This window comes from Aquarana catesbeiana, linkage group LG03, assembly GCF_042186555.1.
Source record: "Aquarana catesbeiana isolate 2022-GZ linkage group LG03, ASM4218655v1, whole genome shotgun sequence".
Lineage (NCBI taxonomy): Eukaryota > Metazoa > Chordata > Amphibia > Anura > Ranidae > Aquarana > Aquarana catesbeiana.
The window spans coordinates 731,810,243-731,820,964 of NC_133326.1; the positions used below are offsets into that span (position 1 = coordinate 731,810,243).

The window sequence follows — 10,722 nt, forward strand, 5'->3', positions numbered from 1 at the left end:
ACTGTAACAAGACAAGCCTGCCTGTCAGTAAGAAGATAACAGAAACGGATCTAGCTGAACACTGTGAGCAGGACGCACCCCACTAGCTTGTAGGTTTAGCTAAACACTGTGAGGTGGACGCACCCCACTAACTTGTAGGTTTAGCTGAACACTGTGAGGTGGACGCACCCCACTAACTTGTAGGTTTAGCTGAACACTGTGAGAAGGACGCACTGCACTAACTGTAAATAGTCTAGCTGCCTGACTGTGGTACTAATAGGATCAAAAGAACACCAGCAATTTTCTTCAGGTAGCTGTATTTACTGTAACAAGACAAGCCTGCCTGTCAGTAAGAAGATAACAGAAACGGATCTAGCTGAACACTGTGAGCAGGACGCACCCCACTAACTTGTAGGTTTAGCAGAACACTGTGAGCAGGACGCTCTGCACTAAATGTAAATAGTCTAGCTGCCTGACTGTGATACTAATAGGATCAAAAGAACACCAGTAATTTTCTTCAAAATACTGTAACAAGACAAGCCTGCCTGTCAGTAAGAAGATAACAGGAACGGATCTAGCTGAACACTGTGAGCAGGACGCACTGCACTAAATGTAAATAGTCTAGAAGATAACAGGAACGGATCTAGCTAAACTGAATACAGTGTATATATATATATATGCAACACCTGGGATGCATATATATAGACAATACACTTTAAGTGCAGCTAACTGACTGACTGTCCTGCCTAATCTAGCTAACTCAAATGAAATGACACTGTCTCTCTCTCTCTCTATTTCTCAGCACACCGGAACACACTGCACAGGGCCGCCGTGCAGGCAGCCTTATATAGAGTGGGGCGTGTACTAAATCCCCTGAGCCATAATTGGCCAAAGCCTCCTTGGCTTTGGCCAATTACGGCTCTCTGTTAACGCGGCGCTGTGATTGGCCAAGCATGCGGGTCATAGTGCATGCTTGGCCAATCATCAGCAAGCAATGCACTGCGATGCCGCAGTGAATTATGGGCCGTGACGCGCCACACGAATTTGGCGCGAATGGCCCATATTGTTCGCAATTCGCCGAACGGGCGAACAGACAATGTTCGAGTCGAACATGGGTTCGACTCGAACACGAAGCTCATCCCTATTCATTATATAATGCAATTAGGCATTTCTCTTACTGTAAAGCCATTGGTAGAATTGTGGAGGACACCATGGGCCCTTTTTGATTTCTGAGCCTCTGGTGGTTTCCTGAACTGACCTGGGTCCAGAACCACCCATACAATGCCACATAAAGAACTGTATGTACATCCAAAGGCACAGTTTGCTGAGTTTATTGATTTAGGCTATCTAGGCACACTGCACTGTACAACATACTGACATAAAGCAGGAGGCATCAAAAACATTCCCCGCCCCTGAGGAGCCTACTGACCTAGCCCAGCACAGTTTCTAGTATTCTCTCTTTTTCTGGACCTGGCAACACCCATGTCTACAAACAAGTGCAAGTTATACCTTGCAACAAAGAAAACAGTAGAGCTCCGCCCACTACACACACGCTGTGTTTTTTTTTTTGATTGGTTGTAGTGGAGTTCATGTCTTTCTTACAATGAAGATTGTGGAAGTTGTCATTTTCCTCTGTAGATCTTTTCCAAGTCCCAGAATGTGGAGCGGGGTCGGGTCTATATGGTGTTAGTGGATTCCAGACCACTGAAGCAGGGCAGAGGAGGAAACACGGGGGATGGGGGATTATTAGGAATTTCTGGGCTTACAATATCTTCTTCTCACATATGTACGGATTGGCCCAAGAACATATACGGCTCTCCCATTCACCTCTATCTCCATAGTGGGCACAATATTCCCATCCGTATACTTGGCTACTGTACACACTGGACATCTCTCCTTCCCTCCAGAACCTGCAGGAAACAAGATACATTACAACAGTGCTGGTCCACGTTCTTCATACATAAAATTCAGTGATTGCTGAAAAATGATGTCAGGGACTGCAGACATACTACAGGAGATGGTCACAGACTGCTAACATACTACAGGAGAAGGTCAGAGGCTGCAGACATGCTACAGGAGATGGTCAGAGACTGCAAACCTACCACAAGAGATAGTCAGAGACTGCAGACATATTACAGGAGATGGTCAGAGACTGCAGAACTACTACAAGAGATGGTCAGAGACCGCAGACATAAAACAAGAGACAGTCAGAGATTGTAGACATGAAACAAGAGACGGTCAGAGACTGCAGACATGCTGCAGGAGAGGTCAGAGACTGCAGACATAGTACAGGAGATGGTCAGTGTGGATATGCTATAAGGGTTTTTGGGGACTGGAGACATGCTTTCATGCGTCTTACTTTGGAGTCGTCTCATAAGGTGTCCCATCTACCCATGTCCAGGTTCCATCGAAAGGCCTGAGACCGATCCACCATCCTGATATGTGTGAAATGTTACCTAGAAAATTCTGAAAGAAAATAAAAAATACAAATTCTTAGAAAGTGACTGCTGGAAATTTGCTAGGTTTATATAATTATCCATATTTTATACTGCTCACCAGAGGAGCTTACACTCTAATGCCCTCCCCCACCCCCCGTCACACACTATTATTATACATTTATATAGCTCTGACATATACTGCAGTGCTGTACAGAGAACACTGAGCCATACACATCAGTCTCCACACCAGAGGAGCTTCTGCCAGGTGGTGCTGTTCTGCAGGGTGCTGTTGGCGCATTCTGCTTTGGTCTCAGGTGAGTAAAGCAATAAGCCTGGGGCCTCTCCTGCAGGCTTTTCCCCAGCCATCATGGAACGTGCTGTGGAAGACGAAAGTGCAGGCTCTCCAGAGGCTCTGAGGCCTACACCATGTGCTCAAGCTGCATTGGATCCTGGGCTTGTCCCTATGCAAGAGGAGTCCTTACCAGACTTTCAGGATACTGAAACTGATACTGATACTTATTACTGAGGAGAAACAGAAGCTTGCTGTACTGAAAGCAGATTTCAGGGAAAAGGAATCCCTGCATAGTAAATCTGGAAGCAGTAAGAGGGAAGAATCCAAGCTGAAGTCTCTGGAGGAGGCTTAGAAAAAGCAGGAGAAGCTGGTCACCTCTCTGAAGCAAAGCAGAGGTGTGTTCAAGAAGAAGAATGAGAATGAGGAGAGATTCCAACAGATGAATGAGAGTGCCTATGCCAGTACCAGCCAGAGGGTGGATACCACAGCAATGGCGACAGTATTGGGGGGTAAGGAAGTGGCTTCACATGGTGGCCCCAGTACTATCCCTGTCTCAGGATCTGTCATGTCTGAGTCAGTATATGTCCCCCTCCCTCCCCAGTAGCCTGGGCTATCTCAGGAGGAGGTAGAGGAAAATGGAAGATTTCTGCAGGCCATTACAGAAATGGAATCTCCCTTGAGTGACACAGACTCAGCAGATGAAGATCTTGGTAAAGGAACGCTTGTTGAAAATCTCTCTCAGTGTGTGGAGGACTTTCCTGAGATTGCTGCTACAAAGAAAGAGATTGCACCTGCCAAAAGATCCTTGCAATCGGCAGAGAATGCAGGAGGAGATGGCATGTATCCAGACAGAGAAGTTTCTGCTGGCTGCCAGAAGGAGTCCCATATGGACACTAAGACTGCAGAGCAGGAGTGCCGCATGAACACTAAAACTGCAGAGCAGGAATGCCGTATGAACGATGAAACAGTTGGTGTTTTTTTTAAACAGAAGACTTAACTTGATAATGGGACTGCTTGTAACTGTGGTACTTCTGGGACTATGGTGAGTGGGACTGAATTGCTGGAGGGAAGGAGGGAGGATCAGGTGTTGGGTAATTTGCCAAGCCTGACTTCAGAGGTTTCTATGCAGCCAGTTTATATTTTATAAATTGTGAAAAATGTTTATATTTTCTTATACAGCCAGTTAATGTGTCATCTTTCCCAGGTAGGAACTATGCTAAGGCTGTGTCGGGACAAAGTCACGATGCTGGAGGAAGGGAGCCAGTTGTGGGACTTTCATCTAACACACCTTTTTCCATTAAATGAAGGAATGTGGTACAGCTCAGGTGGGAAGGAGGGATTATTCCACCTATCGAGAGGGTGGTTGTGGCCATGGGATTTAAGGCGGAGGATATTTATGCTCTTATCAGTCTGGCATGTTCCTATAAATAAGATTTGTCATTTTTGTATCCAGAGTCACTGGACCTGTTTTGGGGGCGATTTGAGCATATATATATATATATATATAGTGGCCAGCCACACTGGAAGCAGCTTGTCCCCAAGGTAATCTCACAACAACCGTTGGAAAAAAGATTGTGGACGATAGAGGAATCTGGACGGGTGGGTGGTCGGTGTCAATGAGGTTGAGTGTGTGTGTGGGAATGTGGTCCAGCATTTGCCCTCCTCTGCCTTTATTGGTAGAGATAGGATAACCATCTTCTACCCTGGTCAACCTAAGCTGTGCCATAAATGTGGAGCCAAGGGACATTTCTCCTCTTCCTGTCCAGAAAAGAAGTGTTCTTTGTGTCAGGAACTGGGGCATTTGGTAAGGGCTTGTAAGATCATTAAATGTAACCTATGTGATAAGGTTGGTCACCCTTATAGCCAGTGACCTGAGGCTTTGCGTGAGTTAGTGGAGGAATTCTTCCTTCTGGATTCTGTCCCGTCAGAATCTGTGTCTGTGTCCCCCCAGTCTGTGGTTCCACAGTCAGTGTCAGAAAGTGTGGTTTTCAAGCCTGTGTCTACACCTGTTGTTTCTCCTAAAGTAGTGGAGGGTTCTGGACCAGTGTGTATGGCTGTGCCAACCCCTCTTCCTTGGCGTGGCAGAAGTGCAGCTGAATTTCAGCAGACACCGAGAGGTGGAGTGGGTGATGGATTGGATGATGGTGGGGGGGAGTTGGGAAGGGAATGAGAGTGGCTGGTGCAGAATGCAAGGTGAATGATATGGAAGTTGGGGTGAATGATGTGAGGAGAAGGGTTAATGGGGGGGGGCGTTGGAATCGGTAAGGGTGGTGGTGTCAAATACGTTAGAGGTGTTTTCTGAGGGTGAAGGTTTAACTGCTGAGAAGTCGGTGACTTCTATGGAGGAGGAATCGCAGACAATATTAAAACGAGTAGGGTCTCCGAGTAGGGAGAGAGGGTGAGCAAACTAAGAAGCGTATATCTAAAAAATCCTGATGGCAGTTAAATCTTAAATTGTTTCTTAGCCTGGATTGTGTTTGAGTTGAGGTTCGGGGTTTGTAGTCTCTTTTTTGTTTTTTTCTCTGTTATTTTAGCAGAAAGCTGTTTTCTTTACCTGCTGATGTAAGCACACTTGTTTTTGTTTAGTTATTATTATATTTTTATTGTTTAGTTATTGTTTTTTATGTTTTTATTAATGAGCTGTATGTTTGTATGATTTTTTAATAAACAAAATTTACACTCCACAGTCACACACTATTATTATACATTTATATAGCTCTGACATCTACCGCAGTGCTGTACAGAGATCACTGAGCCAGTCACATCAGTCTCTGTACCAGAGGAGCTTACACTCTAATGTCCCCTCCCCCACAGTCACACACTATTATTATTATACATTTATATAGCTCTGACATATACCGCAGTGCTGTACAGAGATCACTGAGCCAGTCACATCAGTCTCTGCAGCACAGGAGTAAAATGAAGCCTGGTGATGCCTGTTTTAGGCATAGGACTTTCCCTACACTGTGCTAGTATGAGTCTTGATGTCTGAGAGACCCTTAGGTAGTGGCAGGCAGTCCACAAGGGGCACAGGGGCGCTGCCCCCCCCAGCCCCCGCAATCTTTGCTCCATGTGTGTGGCTGTGCACTGTGCAGGGCGCCAGACCAACAGCTCTTCACCAGGTCCATCACCCCCTCACAAGCGTGACTAGAGCCCGATGCCCCAATTGGCCTGTTTCATGTTGTCCTCGGGGCGCAGAGCACTGCGCCCCCAAACCCTCCCACCCTGCGATACCAGCGAATCAACACTCGCCATCAGCTTCCAGCTTCCTACACTGGCAAATCAGGAAAGGAGGCTGAAGACCCAGAATGCAGAATCCAGAAAGATCAGGTCAACACAGAAGCTGCGGTGCCAGGCACCAGGGGAGCCATGACTGCTGGAGGGCTCCGCCCGAAGGGTGAGTGCAGACCTGGAGGGGCCCGCCCACGCCCCCCCCCCCAAAAATCCTCCAGCACCAGATGCCACTGCCCCCAAGTAAGCCTCGGTTCAGGTTATTCTTACAGTATATATGTTCCATGGCTGGTTCTCTTACTATTATTATACAGGATTTATATAGCGCCAACAGTTTACGCAGTGCTTTACAATATAAAAGGGAGACAATACAGTTATAATACAATAAAATACAAGATGATTAAGAGGGCCATGCTCAGAAGAGCTTACAATCTTATAGGGTGTGGCAGGTGGTCCAAAAGTTGTAACTGTAGGAATGAGCTGATGGAAGTGGTAAAAGATTAGTTGGAGACACGATAGGTTTCCTGAAGTGATGAGTTTTCAGGGATCGCCTCAAGGTAGCAAGAGTAGGGGATAGCTGAACAGCTTGAGGTAGCGAGTTCCAGAGGATGGGAGAGGCTCTGGAGAAATCCTGGAGCATGGAAGGAGGAGACGAGGGAGCTTGAGAGTAGGAGGTCTTGAGAAGAGCGGAAAGGACGGGTTGGGTGATGTTTGGAGACAAGATTGGTGATGTAGCTCAGGGCAGAGTTGTGAATGGCTTTTTATGTTGTGGTTAGTATTTTGAATTTAATTTGCTGGGTGATTGGGAGCCAGTGTAGGGATTGGAGGAGAAGGTTGGCAGACACTGAGCGGTTGGAAAAGGTGGATAAGTCTGGCAGCAGCATTCATGATAGACTGAAGAGGGGAGGAGCCTATGGAGAGGCAGGCCAATGAGAAGGGAGTTGCAATAGTCAAGTCGAGAGATAACAAGTGAGTGAATGAGGAGCTTGGTGATTCCATTTGATAAAAAGAGGCAAATTTTAGAGATGTTACGGAGGTGAATTCTACAAACATTTGACAATGATTTGATTTGATCCTGAAAGGACAAGTCAGAGTCTAGGATTACACCTAGTACCCCTGGCGTGAGAGGAGGAACTGATGGTTGCATTGTTGATTTTGATGGAAAAGTCATGGAGGGGGGGCACGGGAGGGCGGGGGGAATATTAATAGCTCAGTTTTAGAGAGATTTAGATTAAGGGAGCGGTGTGACATCCATGCTGATATGTCAGTTAGTACGTTACTAATGCGAGAGGAGACTGAAGGAGTGAGGTGAGGAGTAGACAGATAGATTTTGGTGTCATCAGAGTATAAGTGGTATTGGAAAGCCGCGTGCTGTTTATCAAGTGACCAAGGGAGGAGGTGTAGAGAAGAGAAGGGGTCCAAGAACAGAGCCTTGGGGGACCCCCCACAGAAAGGGGCAAGGGAGAGGAGGAGACAGAGTTTGTCGGTAACACTGAATGAGTGCTGTGACTAGGTAGGCAGAGAACCCGGATAAAGCAGAATCTTGGAGGCCAAGGGAATGTAGTTTATTGAGAAGGAGCGGGTGGTCAACAGTATCAAAGGCCGCAGAGAGCTCAAGTAGTAGGAGTATGGAGTAGTGGCCGTTGGTTTTTAGCAGTTAGTAAATCGTTAGTGAGTTTTAGTAAGGCAGTTTCCGTGGAGTGCTGCGAGCGAAATCCATACTTCAAGGGGTCAAGAAGGTTATTTTCACAGAGGTAGGAGCTAAGTCGGTTGCAGACTAAGCATTCTAGAAGTTTAGAGGTGAATGGGAGCAATGAGATGGGTCTTAAGTTGTTCAGGTTTGTGGGATTCAGTGAGGGCTTTTTACTGTAAGTATGGGAGTGATCTGCGCATCTTTTAGAGGGGAGGGGGAAGGTGCCACTAGAGAGGTAGAGGTTGAAGATGTGAGTGAGGGAGCATAGGATAGAAGAAGAAGGTGACCGTAGTAGTTGTGAGGGAACAGGATCCAAGGGACAACTGGTTAGCTGGGCATTTGAGAAAAGTTTTGTAACCACTTCAGTAGTAGCCAATTCAAAAGAGGAGAGTGTTGAATGTGCTGTTAGGCAAGGAATGTTGGGAAGATATACGCACAGTGGAGGGTGTCCTTACAAATTGCACCAATCTTGTGTTTGAAGTGATTTGCTGAGAGTTGGACCACACAGTGCGGAAGAGCCTTGGAGGTTCTTACCTGGCAGGAAAAATTATGTGGAATTTATTAGGTGGTGAATTCCCTTCCCATTTATGGAGCAGTGTCTATATATATATTCAGTGATGGCCTCCGTTGAGAAAACCATCATGGAGACACTTTCCCAGAAATTCTCATGGGCCTATGGAGAGTCTATCATAAAGAGACTTTTCCAAGGAATTCAATAAAGCTCATGGAGAGACCAACATGGAGACACTTTTCAAGAAATCCACAGAAACCATCATGGAGGCACTTCCCTGGGAATTCAGTGGGGATCATGGAGATACCACAATGGAGACACTTCCCTGGGAATTCAGTGGGGATTATGGAAAGACTACCATAGAGACACTTCCCTGGGGAATTCAGTGGGGATCATGGAGAGACCATCATGGAGGCACTTCCCATGGTATTCAGTGGGGTTCATGGGGAGACCATCATGGAGAGAGACTTCCCCGGGACTTCAGTGGAGATCATGGTGAGACCATCATGGAAACATATTTCTGGTAATTTAGTGGGGATCATGGAGAGACCATTTTGTAGACACTTCCCTAGAATTCAGCAAGGCACATATAGAGAACATCATGGAGACATTTCCCTGGGAATTCAGCAAGGCTCATGGAGAAACCACCATGGAGGCACTTCCCTGGGTATTCAGTAGGGATCATGTTGACACCATCATGGAGACGCTTTTCAATGAGTTCAGTGGGGATCATAGAAAGACCATCATAAAGACACTTCCCTGGGTATTCAGTGGGGATCATGGTGAGACCACAATGAGGGCACTTCCCTGGAAGTTCGGTGGGGATTATGGAGAGACCAGCATGGTGACACTTCCTGTGGAATTCAGCAGGGATTGTAGAGACACCATCATTGAGACACTTCCCCAGGAATTCAGCAGAGATCATGGAGAGGCCATCATAGAGGCACTTCCCTGGCAATTCATTGGGGATCATGGAGAACCCAACATGGGGACACTTCCCTGGGAATTCAGCAGGGATCGTGGAGAGGCCATCATGGAGGCACTTTTGCTGGGAATTCAGTGGGGATAATGGAGAAACCAACAATGAAGGCACTTACCTGGGAATTCAGTGGGGATCATGGAGAAACTCATCATGGAGACACTTCCCTGGGAATTCAGCAGGGATCATGGAGAGGCCATCATGGAGGCACTTCACTGGTAATTAGGTGGGGATCATGGAGAGACCATCATTAGGGCACTTCTCTGGGAATTCAGTGGGGCTCATGGAGAGAGGCCATCATGGAGATACTTCCCTGGGAATTCCGTTGGCCTCATTGAGAGGCCATCATGGAGACACTTCCCTTCAATCAGACAGGGGGAATCAAGAGCAGGCAGTGTCCCTTAAAGATTGGACTTTGTTTTCCTATGTGAGGTGTGTGGTCTATCTATTAACATCTACTGTACAATAGATCCTTTGTCCACTTGTCTCTTGTGCCCCCCCTACTCCTACCCACTCATTATCACCCTTTTCCAAACTCAGAGAGTGTAACAACCAATCTGGCTTCCCTTACTGAATTCAGACCAGTGCAGGGTGAATGCTAACTGAATTTTTAGTACCATACCATCACAGTTTTTCTATTTTTTTTTTTTTTTTTTTTTACGCAAACCCCAAAATTGTGTGCCCGAGTGAGAAGCTCATAATGGATGGGGATATGGCAGTTGATAGTGCTTAGCCTTAAATCAGGGATATTAGACTACAGTAGCAAAGTGAAACTAAACCTGAGAGGGGCACAGAGAAGCAATTTTTTACAATAAAAGTGATAGCACTTATCTTCTCTAAAAGAGATGTTTGGTTTTACGTGGAGTACAAGAGTCAACCTGCCTATCCTCACCATCTCGTCCACGCCATTGATGACCACCAGGTGCGCCTTCCTATTCTTACAGTAGGCCTCGGCGTTCTCCCAGGTACGTACATTCCATGACATGAAATAACAGCTGAAGCCATGATGTATCCAGTCTTCACCACACAACGGGTCCACTGTGCCTGGAAAATGGGGGGAGGGAGGGAGAGAGAGGTAGGAGAGAAAAGATAGAGAGAGTGGAAGGGGGAGGTGAGAGGAGAGTGAGGAGAGAAAGATAGAGAGAGTGGAGGGGGGAGGTGAGAGGAGAGTGAGGGAGAGAAAAGATAGAGAGAGTGGAGGGGGGAGGTGAGAGGAGAGTGAGGGAGAGAAAAGATAGAGAGAGTGGAGGGGGGAGGTGAGAGGAGAGTGAGGGACAGAAAAAGAGAGAGAGAAGAGAAGAGAAGAGAAGAGAAGAGAAGAGAAGAGAAGAGAAGAGAAGAGAAGTGAGAGAGAGAGAAGGTTAGAGAGACAGAGAAAAGATAGAGAGAGGAAGAGAGCAGAGAGAGAGAGGGAGGAGGAGAGAGAGGGGGAGAGAGGGGGGAGAGAGAGAAGAGAGAGAGGAGAGAGAGAGAGAGAGCGAGAGAGGAGAGAGGGGGACAGAGAAGAGAGAGAGAAAAGAGAGAGAGGAGAGAGACAGAGGGGAAAGAGAGAAAGAGGGGAAAGAGAGAGAGAGGGGGAGGGAGAGAGAGATAGGGAGA

General features: G+C 46.8%; 1 protein-coding gene across 3 annotated transcripts in view; it reads right to left on the reverse strand.

Annotated features, from left to right (window-relative positions):
• Nucleotides 1-1,294: 1,294 nt before the first annotated feature.
• LOC141133827 (asialoglycoprotein receptor 1-like) overlaps nt 1,295-10,722 on the reverse strand; it is a 51,782-nt gene continuing 42,354 nt past the window's right edge. For all 3 annotated transcript variants that reach the window (XM_073623389.1, XM_073623391.1, XM_073623390.1), the window contains exons 8-10: nt 10,016-10,167; nt 2,339-2,445; nt 1,295-1,889 (exon numbers count right to left, since the gene is read on the reverse strand). In XM_073623389.1, coding sequence (XP_073479490.1) covers nt 1,742-1,889; nt 2,339-2,445; nt 10,016-10,167 — 407 coding nt within the window. In that variant the 3' untranslated portion in view covers nt 1,295-1,741. The remainder of the gene's footprint in view (nt 1,890-2,338; nt 2,446-10,015; nt 10,168-10,722) is intronic.